At 47.1% G+C, this 26789-nt stretch overlaps 1 protein-coding gene across 3 annotated transcripts in view; it reads left to right on the forward strand.

Moving 5' to 3' along the window:
- The window catches only part of LOC133368508 (G protein-coupled receptor kinase 5-like), a 110595-nt gene extending 85341 nt beyond the window's left edge, over positions 1 to 25254 (forward strand). For 2 of the 3 annotated variants that reach the window (XM_061592797.1, XM_061592796.1), the window contains exons 5-17: positions 3272 to 3349; positions 4256 to 4356; positions 5984 to 6076; positions 6175 to 6238; positions 9374 to 9514; positions 10515 to 10705; positions 11817 to 11854; positions 11971 to 12060; positions 15239 to 15447; positions 15998 to 16135; positions 17257 to 17394; positions 18037 to 18168; positions 21406 to 25254. In XM_061592797.1, the coding sequence (XP_061448781.1) occupies positions 3272 to 3349; positions 4256 to 4356; positions 5984 to 6076; positions 6175 to 6238; positions 9374 to 9514; positions 10515 to 10705; positions 11817 to 11854; positions 11971 to 12060; positions 15239 to 15447; positions 15998 to 16135; positions 17257 to 17394; positions 18037 to 18168; positions 21406 to 21495 (1503 nt within the window). In that variant the 3' untranslated portion in view covers positions 21496 to 25254. Of the gene's footprint in view, positions 1 to 3271; positions 3350 to 4255; positions 4357 to 5983; positions 6077 to 6174; positions 6239 to 9130; positions 9200 to 9373; positions 9515 to 10514; positions 10706 to 11816; positions 11855 to 11970; positions 12061 to 15238; positions 15448 to 15997; positions 16136 to 17256; positions 17395 to 18036; positions 18169 to 21405 lie in introns of those variants that run through there. The other variant, XM_061592798.1, reaches the window with a different exon arrangement.
- Positions 25255 to 26789: the final 1535 nt, after the last annotated feature.

The following is a 26789-nucleotide window of genomic DNA, read 5'->3' on the forward strand; positions in this document are numbered from 1 at the left end:
CACCTGGGGGGTAAACTCCATTATTAAGAACACATTAATCACATAACAGCAATACATATACATAGAGCAGGTGTGGGGAACCTTTTTTGGTCTGGCAAGCCAGATCTTTAACTCCCCACGCCACCCTGTGAGCCAACTTTCACAGGTGGGCAGGGCCATCTACTTGTCAGTCATATGACATCATGATGACATCAGGGACAGACACAGGAAGTGGGCTGGTGAAGCAGCATCCAGCAGGATTGAACCCACAAGGTTCAATCCTGCTGGGGTCTGCTTCGCCGGAGCATCCCCTGCGGGAACATGCTGGAATGAACCTTGTGGGAGCGATTTCCATAGTTTAACTATGCACTGTTGGAAGAAGTACTTTCTTTTGTTGTCCCAAATCTCCCAACATTCAGCCTAATTGGATGGCCCCAGGTTCTAGTATTATGAGAGAGGGAGAAAAGCATCTCGGTATTGACTTTCTCCACACCATGCATAATCTTATGCACCTCTATCATGCCCCCCCAACACTTGCATTTTTCCTAAAATGAAAACCCCAGAGTTGCCCCAGTCCTTTGATCATTTTGGTTGCCCTTTTCTGAACGTTTCCCAGCTGTATAATATCCTTTCTGAGGTGAAACAACCAGAACTGTGCACGTTGTTCCAATGCAATTGCACCATAGATTTGTATAATGGCATTACTACATTGCCATTTTTTAAATTTTCAGTCCCTCTTTTAATGATCCCTGGCACAGCATTTGCCTTTTCCACACTTGCTGAGCACTGGGCTTGCTACCTGCGGCTATCCCTGCAAATCATTGTCCCCTTGGCAACTTTGTGGCTCCACAAATGTGGGATCTGTCCCTGTCCGGTTTTTGGCTTCTTCCATTCCTAAACTCCCGCTGTGCATTCCCCTTCTGTTTTTCTAGCTGTGGGTGGCCTTACATTGTGGCTACATGGGGAGCTCCCAGCAGACACCCCTGCAGCCGGGGCCAGATCAGAAAGCTTCCTAACACCCCCTCGGGAGATGCTGCACATTCCTTCCCATTCATTTCTCATGGCTGCCACCCAATGGCCTTTTCAGTAAGGAAAGCACCGATGTCACTTGAGCCTTGAGTATGGCAACGACCCCTGAGCCATTCCAGCTATGTGGACCCCGCCGGCTTCCTATTTCGGTGCTTCCTGTTGTTAAGAAAGGGGAGAGTTGTGGTGTTGTTTAAAAAACAGAATAAACCACACTCACCTGCTCCTCCCATCTCCTCTGATTGGCTACTTCTTCCATTCCAGCTATCCTAAGCATTGCAAGCCAGCTTCACGTTGGGTGTTACTGCACTCCTCTGCTGAGGTACATGCCAAACCAATTCACCCTTCCCCTGCTCCTCATCCCTGCCGCTTTGGGGAGTGTGGGTGGGTGGAGAGAGGTCATTTTCTTGTTTCACTCTTGTCTCCTAGTCTCCTAGCACCAAGCCATGTTCCAAAACATTCAGGAGGGGACCTACAGGTCAGATTTTTATAGCAGCAGTGGGCTCCTCTCAGAAGTGAGGCAAACATCCTGTGGAAAAGGGCCAGGAAGGAGGGAGGTGGACCCTAGAGTGTCTGTGTGTATATGAGCTTGGAAAAGTTACTTTTTTGAACTACAACTCCCATCAGTCCCAGCCGCTGTTGTAGTTCAAAAAAGTAACTTTTCCAAGCTCTGATATGTAAAGGGGATCTCACATGATCCTGCACTCAAAAGCTGGACCACCAGCTGCAGCCCCAAGTGCTTTGGCATAGGCCAGTGGCCCTTCACGGGATAACATTTCCCCACCAGCTGTTTTGGACCACAATTGTGCTGGCTGGGAATGATGGGAGATAATTGTTCTTATATTTATGAATCACCACCGCCCAGCTTCCTCAGCAGGTCTCAGGACGGGTTGCAACAATTTAAAAGTCAATATTTAAAAACAAATTACGGTCACAGGAATAGGGCGGGTCCTGAAAACACATATATCAGGTGTTGACGTTAGATGGGTACAGAGGTATGTCTTTAGCAAACAGCGGAAGCTATGTAATGGCACAGCTAAGTGTCGTCCAAAACATCCAAAGGACACCAGGCTGGTGAAGGCTGACGTATGTCCAGAACTGCACCTGCAATTGCGGAGGAAGAGTTGCAGTAATTTGGGCAAATGGGACAGTGTCCCACAAGCCTCAGGTTTGTCTTCAGCCAGTCTCCACTTACCAGCCTTCCTACCTGCATCCAGTTGAGGGGGTGGCCCTGCCTGTCACCGTCCTCCTCCTTAGTCTCAGTGTTGTCCTTGTAGAACTGAGCAGGGAGGAAGATGGGGACAAAACCAGGCTTAGCTGGCTCTGCTTGTCTCTGGCTCCACCTACTGTTGGTCTCCCTGCCTTGCGCCCTATCAGTCTCAATGAGGACCAGCCTCCACTGAGTAATTGTGCAGACAAACAAAAGGGCAGTGGGAGTAGGAGCCACTGATACATAGACAGCTGTCTTCTACGAGGTCAAACTGTTTGTCCCTCTGGGCCAGTATTGTCTACTCTGACTGGCAGCATCTCTCCAGGGTCTCAGGGAGAGATCTTCCCTATCACTTGCATTGTAATCCTTTTTAACACACAAACCTGGAGATACTGTTGTGTGAAACAGGAGCCTTCTGCGCACATGCTCTGCCATTGACCTACGGACCCTCCCAGTGCTGGTTGCAAAACACTGAATGAGAGCCAGCAGAGGATGAGGGAGGATTAAGGACTGAAAAACACACAACAGATATGCAAAAGCTGATGGAGCTAGAAGATACCATCTCATCAGGAGGTCTGTTCCGCACAACATAGGAAGTGGACCTTTAGTGTTGTGGCACTGGCCCTTTGGAATTACCACCCCTTAAATATTAGACATGCACCTTCTGTGTTATCTTTTCAGTACCTACTGAAGACCTTCCTCTTTCAAAAGCCTTTTGAGTGGAGACCTTATCACAGTCTGTGTCTGTGTTGGAATTACTTGTTTAGAATTTTTAAAAGCTTTTTCTTAAAGATGTTTTGTTTTAATATGTTTTAAAGTCTTCTGTTTTTAAGATGTTTTAGAGTGCTTTTAGTGTTTTTGTTTGCCGCTCTGGGCTCCTTCTAGGAGGGATGGGATATAAATTTAATAAATAAATTTAATAAATAAATTAATAAATAATAAAAATGTGGCATCCCGGATCCATAGTGGATGCTTTCCTGCATCAAAATGACAGCTCAGAGAGAGAGAGAGAGAGAGTCATGTGTGTTCAGTCTATGATCCTTTCTCCTCTCCCAGGTAGAGTACGAGGTTTCACCAGACGAGAAGCGGAAGGAAATGGGAGATGAGATAATCCGCAGCTTTTTCAACAGTAAGGTAAGAGTATTCTCTCCGTGGGGCATGAGTGTATGTGGCTGCTTTCACACTGTACTTTTTTCTGTTAGTCCAATAATTTCTTACCAGCTAATTCGCACATTTTATTTGATCTTTCACACAACACAAAAACTAATTCCGGAAATCTAATGGATTTCTCCCAGTTGATATCTCTCTTGGGTCTGAATTGGTTTGAGCTGATACTTTGTCACTGAGCTGTAGTTCAACAACATCCAGAGAGCATCAGGTTAGGAAAGGGTGGCTTACACTGAGGGCGGGTAGCAGGGGATGTTCTAGATCTGGGCATGTTGCGAAGGCAGGAATGAAGTCCATGTTGAAAGTGGGGCAAGAGCAACTCCTGTTTTGTTCTTTTGTTTATGTTCTAGAAGGGAGATAGAGTTAGGGTCCTCCAGATGGATAGGCTTGATTACCTTTACCTGTGATGCTCTGACTGACTTCCTTCCGTTGTTAGACTGAGACATCTTAAGGGAAGCTTATCTGCCCCTCCTCCTTCCACCCTCTCTTCTCTTCTCTTCTCCGACTGTCCAAGAGAGAGGAGACACCTTTGTCTCTGCTCTCTCTCTCTCTCAAAGCCATGAGGGCAATTCCCACGCCTGCGTATTACGCCTCCAACTTAGTTAGTTAGTCAGAACTAGGTATGCCTTTCTATCTACTATGTATTTCTATAAATAAAGTAGCTTTTCTTATTTTACTAAGTCTTCAGTCTCAGTGATCTCAATGCAGGGTAAACGCCTGTTACTTAGGTAAATGCACACCCTGGCACACACGCACTTCAGACCGCTGTTATTCTCTGCTTAACAAATGCACAAGTTTACATAGCAACAGTCCAGCACTCAAGATACTTCAAGAATATGTTACTCATGGCTGCTGCTGTTGTTGTTTACTTAGTCCCCGGGCTATATACCAGAGGTCAGCCAGTCCCTTATGAACCAGTGCACAGAGAATCTGCAAAGAAGCCCCTGCAAAGACCTCTTCAGCAACTGTGTGCAGTGAGTGCCGGGCCCTGTGAACCTGTAGGATGGGTGGAAAGTGGTGGGTGGATTTCATTTCTTTTGGGCTAGAATCCTATGGCCATGTTCACATATAGCGCTAAGCCAAATCATGGTTGGGTGGAAAGTTGTAGGTGTTTTTTGGTCCTACAGTAATATGGCCTCGTTCACATGTAATGCTAAGCCAAACCGTGGTTGGGTGGAAAGTGGTGGGTGGATTTGGTTCCTTGACCGTACACTATTATAGCCACATCCACATATAGCGCTAAGCCAAACCATGGCATAGTGCGGATGTGCTGGCTCCTGGAGAGGAGATCTCAGCCGCTTTGCTCCTCCCTGGTCCGTTTAGTTTAGTGCAGTGCAGCAGCTAAGCCAAAGTTTGATTTAGTGTGTTGTCTGAACCCAGGATTGTGGTTGAGCTCTCTCCTCCTTAATCACGATCTGTAGCCAAGGTTTGTTCTTGGCTTAACATGACACATGAACCAGGCCTATGTATGTTTATATGAAAGTTTATATGAAAGGTTTATCGTGATAGGAGCAAGCCTAGCCTTCCTAACCACCCATAGGCTCCCTTTTCCTCCACTGCTGTGGCTGCAAGAAAGAGACTAGAAACTTTCACTTCTGCTTTCAGTTAACTAAGCCTGGGGTGAAATCCTCCCCCCTTCCAATATTATATTCTTCCCCCTGGGAAAATGGGGAAGAAATTTCTCTGAAATTTTCAGAAGAGGGTTGACACTTACCATACTGGGTCTCACCAGAAAGGGAGGTCAATAGGAAGCTTGTGCCTCTGTCGGCCGCTTTTTGGAACATTAAAAAAGCAAGGGGGGGATGGACAACCTTTTGCAACCCATGAGGTTAATTAAATAAGGTAAGTGGCAGCCCCATCCCAAATGTTTCAAGGAATTTTTTTCCCACCCCTAATCTTTTGGAAGGTTTTCATTTCTTTGCCACCCACCCAATGAATAGTCAAAAAAGAAATTTTCAGCACAGTCTATCAAGTATGGTTAATGTCAAGGGTCAGCAACCTCCAGCCTAAGGGTCACTTGCACACCTAAGTTCATGTGGCTGGGAAGGAGGGGAAAAACAGGCTCGGGATGCACCCACTACTGACTTCACTGCTGCCAGCATGCAACCCTTGACAGATTAATCCTGATGGAGATTGACAAAGAGAATGTGATCCCAGTTTATGGAAGTAAGCCACCTGCATAAATCATGGTTTGTTTCAGCTAAACCATAGTCAGTTAACCACAGTTTGGCGGGTTCGGTCAACACGGCAAACGACAGTTAATCAAAAAGAGAAGCAGAAAATCCTGAACTCTTCAAAGCCATGGTGTATTGTGATGGTCAGACACAAACAACATGTACAACTGTGCTTGTTGCCCAATAAGTGTGTTTAGCATTGCTGCCTGAGTCTTAGGAGAAGGCTGAGGCAGGCAGGGGCTGAATTAAATTTCTTTGCCAATTCATTCCAAATTGGGCAGGAATGGACAGGTGCTCCTTTGATCTTCAGGGAAAGCCCCTAGCATGGGTACATAGGGATGCAATCCATACTGTCAGCTCTGGGAGTCAAGATTCTGTCTCCCAGACTGAAGAGGCAACCTGATCTTAATTCCTGTCTCTTTCATAGGCGTCTGCACGAGTACCTCAGTGGAGCCCCTTTCACAAACTACCAGGACAGCATGTATTTTGACAGATTCCTCCAGTGGAAATACCTGGAGAGGTAAGGCAATGCCTGTCAGCACTGGAATCCATCTCCTTTCCCTAACTGATACTCAGAGGAATGGGCTTTAAGTGTGCTTTGTGGTCTTGTTGCTTTAGACAATCGGTGACCAAAGATACCTTCAGGCAATACCGGATCCTTGGCAAGGGAGGCTTCGGAGAGGTAAGGATTTGTGGCAGCCACCAGGTCTGTATCTGGTGTAGGGCAATATTCACACACACAAAGAGAGACAGAGAGAGGAGGGGTGGACAAGAAATTTGAGTCAGTTTGCATTTTGAGCCGAATATCAGATTTGCACTTTCCAAACTAGTATGAGAACCAAAAGGCAGCCATCCTTCGAAATCCTCACTTATTCGAATTTAGCAATGCAATTCGCCAACCAAACACTGTTTACAAAAATGCATATGTTAGGGGAAAGTGTACAGAAAAATGAATATGTGAGTGAAAATAACACTCATAAATCTATTATATAAAATGAGAAATTGCTTGCAAAAAATGTGTGCACTAGTCAAAATTGCCTACGAAAATATGTTTCATTAGGAAAACTTTGCACTAAGATGCTGGAGAATTTTCATGAGGATTTTTTTAAAAAAATTGCATATTGCTGCAGAAATGTGGAGAACTGAATTTAAGACTGGAAAAATGAGTAATGGAGAGAACTGAAATTGACAGATCTTTCCATCCACCCCACCCCCTACAAAACAGGCAGTTTCTCCTGTTGACCCTGATCTGTAGAGTGCCCTTCCCTAAGTGAAGCAGCAACCTCCAGTTGTGTCAGACATCTTGTGAAGACTTATCTTTTTGCCCAGGCTTTCCTTAAGTGAATATGATCCACAGTGAATAACCTTGCACTGACTTGTAGACTCACTGAAGATTCTGAACAGTCTTCAGACAGCGCAATAAGAACATAAGAACATAAGAAGAGCCTGCTGGATCAGGCCAGTGGCCCATCTAGTCCAGCATCCTGTTCTCACAGTGGCCAACCAGGTGCCTGGGGGAAGCCTGCAAGCAGGACCCGAGTGCAAGAACACTCTCCCCTCCTGAGGCTTCCGGCAACTGGTTTTCAGAAGCATGCTGCCTCTGACTAGGGTGGCAGAGCACAGCCATCATGGCTAGTAGCCATTGATAGCCCTGTCCTCCATGAATTTGTCTATAAAATGTATCGCAGTCATCTGATCTGGAGGTTTCCAGAGCATGAATAACTGTAGCCAGGCTGTTTCTACCAGGAGGGTCCCACAGCTGGTGTGCCTGCCTTAGTGATGAAAGGCACTCTGCATTACAGAAGCCACATAGACCTCCAGAGACAGATCAGGGTCTCTGAGCACCCCCAAGCTGTGAAGTTCATTCTTTAGGTCAGAGGCGGAGGACCTCAGGGAACCACATGCGACCCGTTAAGCCTTTCTAACTGGCCCTCAGGATTCTCCCCACACCCTGCCTTTTCCCCAGGCCACACCTTAACTGGCCCTGCTTCACATCCTCCTTAAATGTTTTTACCTGCTTGGAATTTGTCCTTAAACTGCTAATGCTTCTTGCTTGACTGGAGGGAGGATAGAGAGGGGTAGGTGTAGAAAATAGCCTACTGCAATAGTTCCCCAGCTTTTCCCCCCCAATGGAGCACTTGAAAATTGCTGAGGGTCTTGGAGGACCACTGAGTGATTTTTCTGCCTGTTGTAGCCATTGTAATCTCCTGTGCTAGGTGCTGTATGGTTTGTAATTGTATGTTTATTGCTCCTTTTATTGTATTTTCTTGCGCTGCAGTTTGTATTCCACAGAATTCAAATTGTAATACATTAAATTCTATAAAAGAAATAAAGGAAGGGAAAAAAATAATACAATTAAAAGCCGATATGAATATTGAATGTGGACATGCCGCAGACCACCTGAATGAAGCTTGCAGACCACTGGTGGTCCGCAGACCACAGTTTGGGAACCTCTGGCCTTCGGTACCCAGGTAAAATTTGCATTAGTTGCTCCACCCTCTTTTGCCTCTGGCCCTGCCCACCAACGGTACAGTATGTGGCCCCTGGAAGATTGCCCAGAAGGGAATGTAGCCCTCAGGATGAAAAAAGTTTGTTACTCCTGCTTTGGCGAGGGGTGCAACCCTGGCCCAAACAAGGTAAAGGAGGTGAGCTTCCTCCAGGACAGCCTTTCCCAACCAGTGTGCCTCCAGAGGTTGTTGGACCACAATTCCCAGCTTTCCTGACCATTGCCAATGCTGGCTGAGGCTGATGGGAGTTGTGGTCCAACAACATCTGGAGGCACACTGGTTGGGAAAGGCTGCTCTAGGAGATGAGCCATGCACTAACATCACCTCCATCTTGACTGGATTGAGATTCCTTTTATTGGCTCTTCCAACACGTTACAGACCCCAGACATCAATTCAGCACTGCTTGACCTGCATCATATGTAAAGGAGAAAGAGAGAGAGAGAGAGAGCTGGGTGTCATCAGCATATTGATGGCTCCTCCTCATCCCAAGTCCCCAGATGATCTCACTCAATGGTTTCATGTTTAAAAAGCATGGGAGAAGACTGAGCCCTGCGGATCCTCACTGTATATGTGCCTGCAGGGTTCAGCAGTGGTCTCCTAGCTCCACCTTCTGGAATCTGCTGTCTTGGCAGGAATGAAGCACAGTGCCCCCCATCCCAACCTGGAGAGCCTATCCAGAAGGATTCCATGTTCAAGGATATCAACAGCCGCCAAGAGGAGAATTAGCAGGCTCCCACATCCCCAGTCCTTTTCCTGGCACAAGTCATCCATCAGAGCATCCACGACAGTTTCAATACCAAACTGAGGCCTGAAGCCAGATTGAAATGGCTGTAGATCAGGAGTTCCCAAACTGTAGTCCACATACCACCAGTGTTCCACGAGCTTCATTCAGGTAGTCTGTAACATATGTAATTTGGTTTGGTAGTGCTCTGAGGTGGGGGGGGCATGTTTCTTGCAGATTCTGACTGTGAAATTTGCAGGAGTAACGAGAACCACAGCTGCACTTTGCATCCAAATTCAAAGGGAGTTGTTTGCTGAGTCCTAATGCAAGACTTGTGGTTTGCTCATACGTCCTGAAGTGAAATGGAAGGAAGGAAGGAACCTTGTCCTTATTGAGTCTCTGGACCAGGTAACAGGTGAAGAAACATCTGGACTAAAAGTGTATTCTGGAGATGCAGGAGCAAACAGGGTTCCACCTGGGTGTGTTGGCCGCCCTTTGCCTTGAATGAGTGCCGGGGCCTTGCTTGAGCAGGTCAGGATCTCCACTATCTGCTGTATCCCCACTATGGCCACCTGTATCTTGCCTCCAGGTTTGCGCATGCCAGGTGCGAGCTACAGGGAAGATGTATGCCTGCAAGAAGCTGGAGAAGAAGCGCATCAAGAAACGGAAAGGGGAGGCTATGGCTCTGAACGAGAAGCAGATCCTGGAGAAGGTCAACAGCCGATTTGTGGTGAGCATTGGTCTGACGTGGTGCTGGTGGCACCACTTAGCATCTACCCAAGACTGGTCACTTGTAGGCAGAGGGACATTGTCTTCCCAAGACTCCTGACCTGCCATTTCCATAGGTGCTGTCCTTTGCTAATGCCTGCTGGCAATGCCTTGATATAAGAGGGAGTAGAGGAACCTCCTAGAGTCAAAGGCAGCACATCTACAAAAGGAAAGGACCACAGCTCAGTGGTACAGCACAGACTTCACATACAAAAGGTTACAGATCCAATCCCTGGTATCTCTAGCTAGACCTGGGAAAAGACTCCAGTCTGAAACTCTGGAGAGCTGTTGGGGCGGCTCTCATGCAGCCTGATTTGTCTCCCCAGCTGATGAGTGCTAGAAACAGCTTATTCACCGCCTGTTGTCATGTTCCTCAGCTGTTTTCAGCATCAGTCTACTGGGGACCAGGAGGATGCATGCAATGAGACCACTGAAATCCCTACCAGACAGCTCATTGTTGGTGCTAGAAACACCTGAGGATTGCACAAATCAGCACATGGATCAGCTGTGTCCAGCATCCGTCAGCTGGCCAGCTGAGATCTCATGGAACACCTCCCTTCCACGGATTGGACCCAACCGATTGAGCAGCAGGAGGGGAGGCACAGTGGGATCTTAGTCTGCCAGGAAAGGAGGTTTAACCTTCCCCATTCCAGCGCCTGGAGAAGGGGGGAGGGGATGCAGCCTCTGCTACATGTGACCCTCAGAGGCAAAAATGTGGCTTGTGCATGGCGTTGGCAAAACTGAGCTAGCTGGACCAATTGCCCTATATTGCTCAAGACAGCTTCTTGTGTTCTTAAGCCACTGAGTATCAGCTGCTGGGAGGCAATCCAAGAGGAAGGGCTGTTGCCTCGGTGCCCTGCTTGTGGGCTTCCTGGTGTAATCTGGTTGGCTGCTGCGGGAAACAGGATGGTGCAACTTTTGATCTGATCCAGCAAGGCTCTTCTTATACGGTATGCCCACAGGTCAGCTTGGCCTATGCCTACGAGACCAAGGATGCGCTCTGCCTGGTCCTCACCATCATGAACGGAGGCGACTTGAAGTTTCACATCTACAACATGGGCAACCCTGGTTTTGATGACGAACGGGTCACTTTCTACGCTGCAGAGATTTGCTGTGGCCTCGAGCACTTGCACCGGGAGGGCATTGTGTACAGGTGAGAGAGAGGCGGGCATGATTCCCAGGCTCCAGGAAGGCAAGGAGCACAGGGAGACCCTGAGAACAAGGGGAAGGTGTCGACAGGAGAGTCCTTTCTCTGTGTATTGCTGGTACCAGGCAAAATGGGGAAACTACACATCCTTCGCACATGAAGTGTTGAGGGTGTGTGGCTGGAAGGTCAGTAATGTTGGCCTGGGTGGTGCAGCCGGTAGCCTGTGGCTAACTAGGCACAATGGCCCAAGTTTCTCTGGTTCTTTTTCGAACCCCAGACTTCGTTTTGGAGTGTATAATCAGCTGGATCCTAGAAGCAGCTGCTATGATGTCCCGTCATCAGTTGGTCCTAAGCATTGTCAGCCTTGAGCATGGCATGTCTCAGGAGGATTAAATCATCATCAAAGGCCTCTCAACCTGTGGAGCACAGAAGCCCCCATCTTAAGCATGGTTGTTTCCCACCTTCAAAATCCAAAGCTTTCTCTAACTGCTTTGGAACACCCAAGACTGGCCCAAATGACTGTTGGTTGAGAACAAGTGGAACCTGCAGTAAATTGTTGAAGTGTGAAGTGCTTCTGTTCAAGATTCCAACCACTCCATTCCATTCTTCCCCCTGCACCTAGTTTCCCATTCCTGTTCCAACAGTCAGTTTCTGCTTTCATTCTAAATTACCCAGTTTAATTGCTTTTTAAGATGTTTTTAAAGAGTTTTAAAAATATGTTTTATTTTTAAAATGTTTTTAAGATGTTTTGTTTTTGAGATGTTTTAAGATGTTTTTAGTGTTTTGCCCTTTTTTTTTACTACCCTGGGCTCCTTCTGGGAGGAAGGTCAGGATAGAAGTTAAATAAATAAAAAATAAATAATACCTTCAAACTGTGGTTAAGCGTAACTATGGTTTGTTGAAACACACAAGTTAATATTAACCATAGTTTATGTGAGCCTGGATATTATGACGTTATGATTAAACTGAAGTGGGAGTGAAAGCAATTTTGTTTGCCTCCCCCCCCCCCAAAAAAAAGATAAATCCCATGTGCTTGAAAGGGTTAAAGAACCCTAGAAGCCCACCTGTCTACCTTCTTCTCATTCTACTCTAAGTTGTGTCTGTATCTTTCCTGCAGAGACTTGAAGCCAGAGAACATTCTCCTGGATGATGATGGTGAGTGCTAGATGGTGAGGCCGCCTGCTCAGGCTCTGGTCCCCTTTTTACTCGCTGCTAGCTGGTGTGGCTCATAACATGCCCTCCATCACCGTTTTGTCTCTTCTTCCCTATAGGTCACATCCGGATCTCAGATCTGGGGCTGGCCATCAAGATCCCAGAAGGAGACACCATCCGTGGCCGTGTAGGAACAGTTGGCTACATGGGTATGTATCTGACAAAAGTCCCAGGCTACTTGGCTCTGTGGAGGAGCTGGCTCAGTATGCTTGGGATAGCGACACAAGCCTCACCTTGTTGAAAGCAGAAGGCAGCCTGGCCACTGGGGAAGGGCTTTGCATGCTCTGCGTGCAGAAGGTCCCAGGTTCAATCCCCAACATCTCCAGATAGGACTGGGAGAAACTCCCTGTCTGAAACCCTGAGGAGCCACTGCCAGTCAGTGTAAGGCAGCTTTCTGTGCTCCTCTGACCGCAGAGGGGGCCTGGGGAACTTTACTTAAGGCCATGACATTAAGCCGTGCAATACCCTGACTTTCCTATCTGGCTCCAATGGTGCCATCAAAGCAGGACTTTGGGACAGATGTCCAGGGTCCTGCTCAGCTGAATGAGGAGGAGGGCACCCAAAGCCCAACAGAGCTGGCTTACCACATTTTGAAGTAAGTGAATACTACACATTACCATTTAAGGAGCCTCCCCACTGTAAGACCATTAAGAGAAAAGAATCTAAAATTCCCTAACTACACCAGAGTCCGGCTCTGAACAAGACCTCCTGGCACTGTTCATTCTATAAAATGAGAGGTGCTAAATACTTAGGCCTTCCTGCAGGTATAACCCTTGACCTGGAAGTGATTTGCCGCTTACGTCAGGGTTAGTAGTCACTGTTAACGCAGGGATAGTCAAGGTGGAGCCCTCCCAATATTGTTGGACTCCCATCTCCCAACAGCCCTGGCTGGCATGTCCAATGGTCAGGATTGGTGGGAGCTGTAGTTCAACATTGTCTAACCATGTTTTAATGGAAGAGGGAAACAGTGGGACTACCTGCTTTACTTGTCACTTCGTATCTCCCATGGCGGAGAAGTGGCTCAGTCATAAGACAAGGTTTGTCAAGTAGTCAACCAGCCTCGCCTCCGTACCACTGAAGGAGCATGGTTTTGTTCCAGGTAGTGAGAGGACTCAAATCTGTGCCATGTTGCATTAAATTTGTCTGGTTCTTCTTTACCGCTTAGTACCCTTAGGTGATGAGTCAGCTGTAAGGCAGGTTATAAATTTGAAAACAAAAGGCTTTGTTTATTGAATGCTGTTTTTCTGTCGCAGCAATAGAAGGGGCTTACATTAAAAGGTTAAATGCAACAGAACAAAAGGAGCAAAATTAAGAACAATAAATTGATCACACAAAATAAAAAAGTAGAATTAAAAAGACAGCAACATACACAAATAAAAAGTTTTGTTTCTAGTCCAGTATCCTGTTGTCACTGTGGTCAACCAGATGCCTACAAGAAGCTCTCAAGCAGCATCCGAGTGCAACAGCGTTCTCTACACTTCTGCTCCCCAGAGACTGTTATTCAGAGTCATACCTCAGATCCTGGACGTAGCACACAGTGATCATGGCTGGAAGTCAATATCCTCCATGAATTTAAAACCCCTTTTAAAAACCAAGTTGGCAGCAATCACTACATTTTTTTTATTTATTTTTGTTTCATTTTTAGACCGCCCATAGCTAGTAGCTCTCTGGGCGGTGTACAAAACAGATTAAAAATACAATATTATAATAAAATCAATCACATATATCAACAACAATATTAAAATAAAGCGTAGACATAAACATTAACATTAAAAACATTAAAAAGCCTGGGAGTACAGCCAGGTCTTAACCTGGCGCCTAAAAGAAAGCACCGTAGGCGCCAGGCGTATCTCTTCAGGTAAGCTGTTCCACAATTCGGGGGCCACTACAGAAAAGGCCCTAGATCTGGTAACAATCCTCCGGGCATCCTGGTGAGATGGTACCCGGAGGAGGGCCTTAGATACTGAACGAAGTGAACGGGTAGGTTCATAGCGGGAGAGGCGTTCCACAAGGTACTGTGATCCCACACCGTGTAAGGCTTTATAGGTCAAAACCAGCACCTTGAATCTGGCTCGGAAACAAATAGGCAGCCAGTGCAAACGGGCCAGGACAGGTGTTATATGCGCAATTTTGTGGTAGCAAATGCCATAATTTAACTATACACTGTATAAAATACTTCCTTTTGTTTGTCCTGAATCTTCAAACATTCAGCTTCATTGGATGGCTTGAGTTCTAGCAGTGTGAGAGAGGGAGAAAATCTTTGTCTACCCACTTTCTCCACACCATGCCTAATTGTATACACTTCTGTCATTCTCCCTCTTATTCACCTTTTCTTCTAAACTGAAAAGTCCCAAATAAAAAGACCCTTGATCATTTTGGTTCTCCTTTTCTGAACTTTTTCCAGCTCTGAACAGTAGGCTGTCCCCAGTGTCATCCACAATATGCTCAGATTGTAAGTGCTATATTTACATGGGAAGATGTCTTATATCGAGTTGGACTGTTTGTCCATCTGCTCTGTCACTTGGAAGGCTAGAACGTCACTTGGGAAGGTTGGTGGCCTGGTGGCTGGTAAGACAGGCAATGTGGTCTGCACTTGAACAAAGAGTTGCTTGGAATGGAGCCAGATCGAAGCAAGAAGCTGCTTTATAGGACTTGATAGGGTTCCTATTGGTTCATGAACTCTATACAGACTGAATCTGGGGATAATCAACAAATAATGGGATAATGGAGAAATCTAGCTAAATTTCTCGATCTAGCTCAGAATTGTCTAGTGTAACTGGCGTTTCAGGGTCTCAGGCTAAAGTGTTCCCCATCACTTGCTTCCTGATCCTTTTACTTGGAAATGCCAGGGATTGAACCTGGGACCTTTTGCATGCAAAGCAGATGCTCTTCCACCGAGCTGTGGTTTGTGCCCAGCTATGCATATAAACACAGTTCCCTGGGAAGAGGAATTGATTGCTAAACCACTCTGAGAACTGTAGCTCTTTGAGGGGAATGGGGTCTCCTAACAACTCTCAGCACCTATCACAAACAACTGTTCCCAGGATTCTATGAGGGAAACCATGACTGTTTAAAGTTGCATTCTTTAAATGTACAGTTCAGATGGGGCCCAAGTTCAAGGTTTTAATATTACCATTCAGAACTGGATTACTTGGCAGACCCCGTTACCCTTTATATACCTGGGAGGTCACTACGGTCTGCAGGAGAGCTTCTCCTGCAACTTTCAAAGGTGTCAGAAGATGTCATGTGTGTGTATGTGTGGAAGATGATTAATAAATAACAATAAACCATCATCATTGTCATCATCTCTGACCATTCTTCCCCCAGCTCCAGAGGTGATTAACAATGAGCGTTACTCCTTCAGTCCGGACTGGTGGGGGCTTGGCTGCCTCATCTACGAGATGTTCGAGGGCCAGTCACCATTCCGTGCCCGCAAGGAGCGGGTGAAGAGGGAAGAAGTGGAGAAGCGGGTGCAGGAGGACCAGGAGCAGTACTCAGACAAGTTCTCTGAAGACGCCAAGGCCATCTGCAAGGCGGTAAGCTGGGGGCAGTGAGAGAGGCCGCGCTGAGGCTCTGTAGGATCACTGCAAATCTATTGGATTGGATGCCAGGCATTGGGGCAGGGAGGTTACCCTACTCCTGTGGAACTGAGTTTCTACAAGAGGACCTCTGCCTGGACTGGAATGAGACAGTGGCTATGTGATCAAATGGACAGATGAGCTGGCTCCTCTGTTTGCAAATGAACTTCCCAGAAGTTCGCACTTGTTAATCAGCTGTGGCGGGATAGAGTTCTGGACAAAGGGAATGGCACTTGAGCAGGGCTGGCACAAGACATTTTTCCACCTGAGGTGAAGGACAGGATGGCACACCCTCCCATTCCATGTATAGGAGCTGACTCTTTGCTTAGAGGATGCAGAACAGACTGTGTGGCACACCCAGATTTATCTTTCAACACCTCCACCCAGCATTTGCTCCCTGAGGCAATTGCCCCACTCTGTCTAAGGACAGGGCCAGACCTGCTTATGAGCGGGTTCTCAGAAAGGTTAAGACATCCTGATTGATCCTGATCCCCTTCTGCCTCCCCAGCTCCTGACCAAGGACCCGAAGCAGCGGCTCGGATGCAAGGGAGATGGGGCCGTCCAGGTGAAGCTGCACCCTTTCTTCAAGACTATCAATTTCAAGCGCCTGGAAGCTGGGATCATGAAACCCTCCTTCGTGCCAGATGTAAGCATGGGCCAGCCAGAGTGAGGCCTTGGTGGTTCACATATGAGTCCTTTTTATATGATCGTTCTGCAAAGAATGAATTTGTGGAGAGGAAGGAGGAGCAGGCTCATGGCTGCTGATCTCACCCCTGACCTCTACACATTTACCTTCAAAGGTTATATTAGGGCTCACCTGCCTGGACATTTAAGATAATCATCAGGGGCCTTGCTCTCTGGCCTGGTCCTCCGGCCATTTACACAGTTTAATTTAACAGAAGTTATTTGTAGAGTTTAGTTTCTAAGATTTCTCTGTTTCCCTAAGAGTTCATTCTTTAGGACTAGCCTTGCCAAGCTTCTGTGACATCACAGCAGCTGGGTTAGCAGCAGCTCATGAGACATGACACCTCAGGCCATCTAATGTCAGAGAGGGGCTCACAAGCCTGAGCTCAGGCAGCTGACGGACTTACAAGCGATGCACACAGGCCCACTGTGACATGAGTGCTGATAAGACAAGGGTATCAAAGGAGGTGAGGCTGATAAAAAGAGCCAACGGGAGATGGTCAGGGGTGAGGAGATGTAAGGTTGAGGACAGTCTAGGGCCAGGAGGGCAGGAGAAAGATTCAGTGAAACTCACAGCCTGTTGTATCAATGGATCCATAGCCAGTTGCTGAAGGGTTTTTTTTAAAAAAAAAGAAGATTCAAAACCTTATGATTGTGGAAAGATGCTTAAGAATGGGTGGGCGGTATCTACTAAAATCCCAAAAGCCAAAGGAGAACTTTGCTGGGTTTCCCAGTGGTCAGTTGAGCAGATATTTTGTGCTCTCTGCAGTTTCCTGCTCCACCAGCAAATCTACTGTTCGCCCACTACTGCACATACAGCTCACCTACCTCCCCTCTTCATGTCCTTCCATCCATCACGGCCCCCTTTGGAAATCCCACCCAGAGAAGCCAAAATAAATGATGCCAAAATAAGTAGGCAAGTGCCTGCACATTTGCAGAATTCTAACGATCAGATTTTAGGTTCTTTAGTGTCGAGTTTACGGGTCAGTGCAGTATACTACCTCTGTGGCTCGACCGTAGACATCTTGATGCATAAGGCCTGGCGATTGCAAATTTAGGTGATTCTCCATCTCTGTTCCGCAGCCTCGAGCCGTATACTGCAAAGATGTGTTGGACATTGAACAATTCTCCACTGTGAAGGGTGTCAACCTAGATCAAACCGACAATGACTTCTATGCCAAATTTGCCACCGGCAGTGTTCCTATCCCCTGGCAGAATGAGGTGAGGAATTGGAGGGGCCGCTGAGATTCAAAAAAAAAAAAAGGAAGGAAGGCACCAGTGATGGAGAAAAGAAAGAGACAGAGTCTCATAAACTGTACAAATAAAGGTTTAATGGCCCAGCAGTTTTGCAAATATCTTTCTTAGTAACACTTTGGCACCTTCTGCACTATACATTTAGTTTGTTAAGGGTGCTGAGAGTTAAAAGACCCCTGTTCCCCTCACAGGGGTACAATTATCAGAGTTCCCTGGGAAGACGGATTGATTGTTAAACCACTCTGAGAACTGTAGCTCTGTGAGAGGAATAGGAATCTCCTTAACAAGTCTTCCTTCACCAACTATAGTTCCCAGGATTCATTGTGGGAAGCCATAACTAAGTGATTTGATGCTGCTTTAAATGTAAATGCACAACACCCCACATCACTGCAAAGTTGTAGTTTTACAACTTGGGAGGGGAAGGAGTCTTACCTCTAAAGATGAGGTGGGTGAGGATTTTTTTAAAAAACCAAAAAAGGAGCCTTGATGCTGGCGCCACGTTCCTAGAAGAGAATGCCCCTGGGAATGGCGCTACTTCATTGCATAGTGCCATTCCTAGAAGAGTCTACCTCCACTGCCAAGTGCTTCCTCTTTCTTTCTGTTCTCTAGATGATCGAGACCGAATGCTTTAAAGATCTAAATGTCTTTGGACCAAATGGCATCCGCTCCCCAGACCTGGACTGGAAGCAACTCCCTGACCCACCCAAGCGTAGCCTCTTGCAACGGCTCTTCCGACGAAATGTAAGGTCCAGCCCTCGGTCCTCCTCCGGAATCTTGCACCTTTCTTCTTTCTTTTGTCTCCCCTAGGGGTGGAGGAGAAATTCAGTTTGGCTTGCATTTTAAATGTGAGCCTACCAAATTCACACTTCCCCAAACAATACATGACGCGAAGCACAACTATCCTTCAAAATCCACACTTTTCTGAATTTTGCGATCCAGCTGTCAATCCAAAAATGTGCATATTTTGGGAAAATGTGCATAACTTGCATATATGAGTGAAAATGACATACAGGAATGCATTATATTAGGGGAAATTGGTTGCATAAATGTGTACATTAGGCAAAACTGCATATAGAAATGTGCTTATTAGGACAGAGGCTCCCAAACTGGTCCATGGACCACCGGTGGTCCACATGCTTCATTCAGGTGGTCCACGGCATGTCCAAATTAACTATTCAGATTGATTTTTAATTGTATTTTACTGCTTCTTTTATTTCTTATATTGTATTTTACGGTATTGCTGTTTGAATTCTACAGAATGCAAATTGTAATACAATAAAACACTATAAGAAATAAAAGAAGCAACAAAAATAAAATTAAACATCACACAGCACCTAGTACAGCAATCGTTAAGTGGTCCTCTGAGACCCTCAGCAATTTTCAAGTGGTCTGAAAAGTTTGGGAACCGCTGTATTAGGAGAAATTAACATTAAAATCCTGACTAATTTTAATACTTTAAAAAAACAAGAACAAAATTGCTTGCTGATGCTGAAATGTGGCAAACTGAACTTAAGACTGGAGAAACAGAGAGAGACCGAAATTGACAGATTTGCCCAGAGTCACTAGGCTGGAGTGCCAATGTTCCTTTAATGAATCTGTATTTGGCTGAGCAGTGTAGGGATATCATGCTTCCAATTGCATCCTGAATGGCTGACTGATGGAGGAATTGTATGTGTATCTGTGCAAATATAAGGCCCACTAAGTGAGTTTGTTTGTTTGTTTGTTTAGAGATTTCTATACCACCCTTTACCAAGCAGCCATAGGGTGGTTTCCAATTGAAAAATGACAAATGCCTAATATGTAAAACACTCAAACAGCAAAATTAATAACAGCATCAGCAAACTGAGAGCCGCTCCAACAGTAGCATCATTTTGCAATACTTATATTCCATATTCTGTCAGCCCAATGGGACTTATGCAGATGTTTGTAACAGAGGTGGGGAACCTGTGGCCCTCCAGATGTTGCTGGACTACAACTCCCATCATCCCTGACAATTAGCCATGCTGGCTACAGCTGACACAAGTTCGGGTTTAACAGCATCTGGAGCGCCACAGGTTCCTCACTCCTGGTATATAGGATTTCACCCCAAGGTGTCAATCCGACTTACCTGGGAGTAATCCCCATTGAATTCAAGAGGATGTACATCTGAGTAGGCTGGTTAGGACTGTGGTGTAAAGTCTTCTACAGCTGAATTGGGGTAGTTCCTATAGAATCTGTTTTTTTAGAAAACACACCCCCGAGGTTTCTTGTTCTCTTGAAAAACAAAAATCAGAAAATGTGTGGGCAACTTTTGCTAAAGGGTTAAAACCATGGGCAGTTAGGGATGGGGGAGAGATTTGATTCAGTTCACATTTGCACTCTCCGAAATTATACACGAGCTGAAACGCAGCCATCCTTCTAATTTGCATTTCTCCCAATATTGCAGTGTACTTCTCTGGCCAAGTGAAACGTATAGAAATGCATACATTAGTGAAAATGAAATACAAAATGCATTATATTACGGACCATTCCTTTGCAAAAAAAATTATTATTTATTTATTAAATTTATATCCCACCCTTCCTGTATATATCAGACAAAAACACATACAAACAAACATTAGGAGAAATTTGCACGAAAATGCTGACAAATTTTCATAAAATCACAAATTGATGTGGAAATGTGAAGAACTGAAGTTAAGATTGGAAAAATGTGAAACGGAGATAGATCAAAATTGACAGATTTGCCCACCCCTATTGCCAGCCTGTGGACCTTCTCGTAATCTGTAGTGTGTGGCTGCACATCCCTCTGTGGCTGCCAGTGTTCTTTCTTTGAAAGAGTGCAGGTTGAATAAATAACTCTAGAGGTAGACCTGCCTCTGGATTGTAGCACTTCAAACTGCAGGGGGCAGCTCACACATAGCAAAGCTCCTTTATCTTAAACATATTATTACTATATATATATTTGCAGATTTGTCCCCTCATTTCCTTTTACCCCTTCCTTTTCTGTCTCCCCATTTGTGAGTTTCAGCAACTGTTTTTCATGATGGATTGTATTCATCTAAGTCCTACTCAGTGTAGACCCATTGAAATTAATGAACCTGAGTTAGACTGCAATCCATTACACACTTACCTGGGAGTCCCATTTGAACCCAGTGGAGCATTTCAGAGTAGATATGTATTGGATTTCAGTCTTAGCCGTGTCTACTAACTTCAGTGGGTCTACTCTGAGTACGACCACATTCACACCATACATTTATTCCACTTTAAAGAGTCATGGCTTCCCAAAGCCAAAAAAAAAATCCTGGGAAGTGTAGCTTGTGAAGGGTGGAGAGAGGAGACTCCTATTCCCCTCACAAAGTTATCTGAGAAGAGGGACTGACTGTTAAACTGATGTAGCTCTGTGAGGAGAATAAGACCTGAATTTACAAGATCTGAACAGTGTGGTTTATGACAGATGCTCTTGGAGGTCGCTGATTCATAGGGTTGCCATAAGTCATGGTCAACTTGGAGGCACATAACAACAACAATTCTCAGTACCCTTCAAAAACTACACTTCCCAGGATTCTTTGGGGGAAGCCATGACTGTTGAAAGTGGATACTACTGGAATAAAAATATGGTGTGAATGTGGTCTAGGCCTAGCATTGAATACCACCTAATATGTGATGCAAACATATAGAGTCGTATCCAACTAAGTCCTACTCAGAGGAGACCCATTGAAATGAATGAACCTAAGTTAGTCATGTCCATTAACTTCAGTGGGTCTACTCTGAGTCAGAGTAGGATTGGTTACAACCAACAGTGTGTAAGGCTGAAGATAATGGAGGCAGGAAGGCTGTCCTGTCAGAGAGCCATCAGGTATTCCCATGCATCCGGAAATACCCTTTACCAGCATGGCTGGCCCAGGCGCACCTGATGATAACTCCACGGCTTGGGGTGTCTGGCCTGTGCCCTGACTGACTCCACTCATGCGTCTCCCATCTCCACATTTTTCCCCACAGCCAAGTGACTTCACCATCAGCGCCAACACACACTCCAACCTATCAGCGGCTCCCTCACCATCCCGGCCCACAGCACAGGCTCCCTCCTGACCACCGGCCTGGAGGCCCTCCCTGGAGCCACCACTTGTCCTTTACCTTCTCAGGGTTGTCTTAGGCACGGCGCTGAAATTGGGACGTCCCCCATGTTGCGCTAGGCTCTACTACTGGCTAGGAGGTGGGGGCAACACAGCCTTCCGATCGGCAGGATGGACAGAGCAGCAGCAAGCCCTCGATGCCTCCTGGCGCTGACATGGACTGATGTGCCGTTGGGACTCCAGTGGACTCGGTTACACAGAGCCCGGCCTGCTCTTTGCCACGCCCTCTGATCACGCAGTGAACCTTCAGAGCTGCCCCCCTGCCCTGTCCCCAGTCCTCTCTGCCTCTCAGTTCCTGCCTGGGACAGGAGGGGGTTTTCTGTTCCATGGAGATCACTCAAAGGTAGCGACTGCAGCCTACAAATTGGTAGTGGTGGGGAAGGAGAGCGGCCTTTGTTTGCAGAGCCAGAGACTAGGAATGCCAAACGGAGACCCATACAGACACGTGTGCATATTAAACAATTGGCTGGTTTTGCTTCTTGGAGGGTCTTTCAGGAAACAATCCTAAAGCCTGGGGGAATGTGTCAAAGGAGGATGGAGGACAAAGAGGGGCGAAGAGCACGCCGAGGGTTCCCCGGCTTCCATTCAGAGGCATCAATGGGAATGCAGAGGATCAACGTAAAAAGGGGTGGATGGAGCACAGTGGAGGACGTAGTTGTGGACTGTGCATCGGGCTTGATAAAACCAAAGGCCTTCAATATTTCCAGGCCCAGACCTCACTTTTAACCCCAACCTGCAACATGGAAGGACATGTTTTTCTTTCTTTTTTTAATTTTTTCATTTTTTCGTATACTTTATTTTTTTAAACCATATCCATTTTTCCATATCTGTCCACTCGTTCCCCCCCCCCGTTTCTCCTTCTTTCTGTCCTTTCCAAAGGAGGTGGCACTGCTTGTTAACACACCTAGAGTTAAGTCTCAGCTTAACAGGTGAATACCAATTAATTAAGTGGTTACGGGTTTTCAACCGATTGTGAATGTGCGTGTGCATGTGTGTTTACAACAGCCCCGTGTTTCCTCACAAGTAAAGTCTATGCTAAACATGTAGCAGAATGAGGTGATGAGGAAGTGATAGATGGATGGACATATTTTTGAATGCTTTGCTACATTTTTTTTTTTTAAATCCCTGCAAATAGAAAATTAGCACTGCAGGAAAAAACTACTCAGATGTGCTAATGTTCTCCTTGCATGGAAGTTTTTGAGGTTTTTTTAACCATAGGGAACTGGCTCTCCAGGATTTCAGGCAGAAGTCTTTCTCAGCCCTATCTGTAGATGCCAGGGATTGAATTTGGGATGTTCTGCATGTAAAGCAGTTACTGAGCTACAGCCCCTGCCCCCTAACTCTGCACAGTTCATTTCCAGGACTTTTCCCTCTTGGTCTCCCCACGCCCTGCTGGTGTTCAGCACCAGCGGCAGGAGAAAGAACTCGGCTCCCCTTCGCCTGCACCACCCCTGACCCCAATTTTATATGTAATTGAGGGACAGATTTTAAGTTTGAACAAGTAAGCCTCCCATCAACATGGGTAGTGAAGACCATGCGCAGGATTCACAAAGTTCTATGTTTTTGCGAATACCTTAGGAACCAGATGAGAGCTGAAAAACATTAACAGAAGTGCATGAGACAAACCTGAGGTTAGGAGGCATAGAGGGCACTTCTAGCACAGGAACATAGGAAGAACCATGCTGGCTCAGGCCAATGGCCCACCTAGTTCAGCATCCTCTTCTCATAGTGGCCAGCCCAGATGACCACAGGAAGCCTGCAAACAGGACCTGAGTGCAAGAGCACTCTCCCCTCCTGCGGTTTCAGGCAACTGGTATTCAGAAGCACACCGCCTCCAACCGTGGAGGTAGAACATCACCATCAGGGTTAGCAGCAGCCGTGGAGGAGGAGGAGGTCAGGAAAGCCTAGGATTTGGAGCAGCAGATGGCCAAGGGAATGAGAATTGGGGGGGGGTCCTACTTTCTTTGGTCTGCAACACTTCCGGTCTTCCCTTGCCCCGAACCCACCTGCACCCTTGACCCTCGTCGCTAAGCAATTGTACCGCTTGCCGAGCCAAGCTCTTCCCTGGAGGCAGGCTGCGTCTTGGGATCGGCTGCAAAATGACAGCGTCTCTGGGCGCTCTACCCAAAGTTGGGAGTTGTGGCAGGAGTGGGGGGGCAACCAAGGCCTGCCCACCCCCCACCAGGGGTGAGCCCACCGCTGATCCTGGGAACCCCCTGCTCCTTCTTCCTCATGCCAGCCGCTCACGCCTTTGGGTGGGGCCAGGCGCAAAACGGGACGAGGCTCCTTCACCTTGAACAGGTGCGCAGAAGAGGTGGACATTGCAGCGGGTGCCGCTTGCCACCCCACACCTGCTGAAATCCCCTCTCCTGCACAGCCAGGCAAGATGCAGGAGCCCCTCCACCCCCGGTCCTCTTGTATCTGCCACCTGAGCTGCTCTCCAAACGAGCAAGCGGTGAGATGAGCAGGAGCAGCAACCTCCACCCATGGCTTGCCTGCTCTCCCGTTGTGGTGCTTCATAGGAACACAGGAGGTACCTTGTGCTGAATCACACCAGTGGTCCACCTAGTTCGATATTGTCTACACTTGCCGCAGCTCTCCAGGGTTTCAAATGGGAGTCATTCCCAGCCCTACTTGGAGATGCCAGGGATTGAATTTGGGGCCTTCTATGTGTGGAGCAGATGCTCTACCACCAAGTGATGGCTCCTGCCCCATGCTGGGCCTGGAAAGAGAGGGGCAATAATGATGCTCTAGGGCCCCCTGAAACCTGCCATGCAGTATATGAACAACCACAGACTCAGGATCTGCCCAGAGGTGCATAGGAGGATTCTTGGGGGGGGGGGCTCTGTCACCACAATCACAGCCCTGGCAAATGCTGACTGGGTACCACACTGCCAGTCCATCACAATGTGCTGCTGCCACTGTCCAGGTATTGCAGGAGCCCCTATGGAGACAGAAAGGAGAGTTCTGGGCAGAAGGCAGATTGCTACACACATACTTGCTTTGCAAGCCAGAAGAGCTCAATCCAGAGGCCTAAGCGCCACATGGATTCTGTCGGAGGTAAAAAGCCCCCCCCCCCAAAAAAAAGCCAGAGTCCTAGCCAACTAATCTTTACTCAGATTAGACCCTCCATTTAAATAAATGGGCCTTTGTTAGTTGTGTCCATTAATTTTAACGGGTCTATTCTGCATATGACAAACACCGGATACAAACCAGAGTCTTTGCTTTCCAAAACACCAGATCCAGCAAGTTGTGCCTGAGACCATCAGTTGTTGTGAAGGCCAGGAGAAGATAGATCTATTTATACACAGATTTTCTCCTTATCTTATCCTTTGGCTGTTGCGTGACCTGCTGTGGGGAGGGCCTCCAACTTTGGGGCTTGATTTTCTCTCTCCTACTTTTTTAAAAGAGCGACAGATCTGGCCTTGGGGTGGGAAGGACTTTCCAAGCAAAGGTCCAGAGAGACCCCAGGCCAGCTTCTCAGGGGTTAGCCTTGGGCACAGGAATTATGCTCTGGTTTTTCAGACTGACTCACTCCTGGCTGCAAAATAAGAAAAATCAGAGTGAGAGGCAGTAGAGGCTTGCCCATTAGGACAAATGGGGCCCCACAAAGCTCTGTCTGCCCCCAGCCAGCCCCCACCTGCTGTCTTCAACTGGTCCAAGGGACAGAGGGGTCACCTCCTTCCACCTTGGTCTCAGCGTTGCCTTTTCAGGACCCAGCAGAGAGGCAGATGGGCTCTGCCTGGCATTGGCTCTGGTTCCCCTTGGGACAGCCTTTCCCAACTAGTGGGCCACCAGATGTTGTTGGACCACAACTCCCATCAGCCTCAGCCAGCTTTGCCAATGGTCAGGAAAGATGGGAATTGTGGTCCAACAACATCTGGTGGCCCACTAGTTGGGAAAGGCTGTCCCAAGGGGAACCAGAGCCAATGCCAGGCAGAGCCCATCTGCCTCTCTGCTGGGTCCTGAAAAGGCAACGCTGAGACCAAGGTGGAAGAAGGTGACCCTTAGGATCTCCCTGCCTTCCACCCCACCAGTCCCAGTGGACACCAGCCGCCACGATGCTGCTTCTGCTAAACAATTCTACCCCAGGTTGTGCTGCAGAGACTGTGAGCTTCACCTTTAAAAAAAATAAAAATCTTCCATTGAAACCCTTGGCAAACCTGCTGAGAACGTTTGGTTTTCCTGAAGGGCTTGAATCTTGGGGAAAGCCTGTTGTGTTCCTCTCTTTGGGTCTAGAAATGCAGGGAGAGAGGGATGCCACACCACCCCCTGCAGGGGAAACTTTCTCTCCTCCCCCCCCCCTTGTCCTCAGAACAGTGTAGTGAAAGCTGACTCCTTGGGGCCAATCCTGTGCCTTTAGCACCCGTATGGCAGGGAGGGGCTTAGTAGGGGTTGCTGCAGCTCAACCCTGGCCGACAGAAACAGCACTCTTCAAACTTGGGTAGTTATTCAAAGTTGCCAGATCGGGTGCTAGGAAATCGAGCATTTCCCTCTAGAGCGGGGATGGCTAAACCTTTCTGGCCTGACGGCTGCTTTCACCTTTGACCAACCCTCCGAGGGGCTACATGCCAGTGGGGTGGTGACCACTAGGGATGGGGTTCACTGCCTAGATCCGATCTGCTTGTATTCCGATAGTCTGTCATTCAATCCCGATCCGCCGTTCTTTTGTTCCCGCTTGCTTGTTGCACTTGCCGATTCGATCCGCTGTTTGTTTTTGGCGGTGAAAAAAAATTGTGATTTTTAACCTAAATGCTCGTGTAAATCCATGGAAGTGAATAGATAATAGCAATTGTAATTACGAAGATAATTACATAAAATCGGGGGGGGTTGGGAGAAAAGCTGTGCCAATTACAGCTGTGGCCCGCCACATGAAATCAGTGCCGGTCCGAAAAGACAGTCAAAATCCGGTACTAAGTCTAATTTAGTGGATATTCTCCCCCATCCCTAGTGGCCACCTCCCTTCGCTCTCTCTCTCACATACAGCCACTTCCTCAGCTGCTCTGTGCAGATCAACTGAGGAGGGGGGTTGTCCCCTCCCCACTCATTAAACGATCAGTCTCATGACCAGCAAGGGGCCTGTCTGCATCCCCTTCAGAATGTTCTCTTCCCAGCAGTTTGCCTACTTTAACCCCCCCCTTTTTTTTTCTGCCACTGGATCTGAGGAGAGGGGGAAAGAAAAATTTGCATGGGGGATGGATTAGGCTCCCTGACTGGTTAGTCACCCCTGCTATAGAGCTTGTCCTCAAA

Source organism: Rhineura floridana, chromosome 12 (genome assembly GCF_030035675.1).
Source record: "Rhineura floridana isolate rRhiFlo1 chromosome 12, rRhiFlo1.hap2, whole genome shotgun sequence".
NCBI lineage: Eukaryota > Metazoa > Chordata > Lepidosauria > Squamata > Rhineuridae > Rhineura > Rhineura floridana.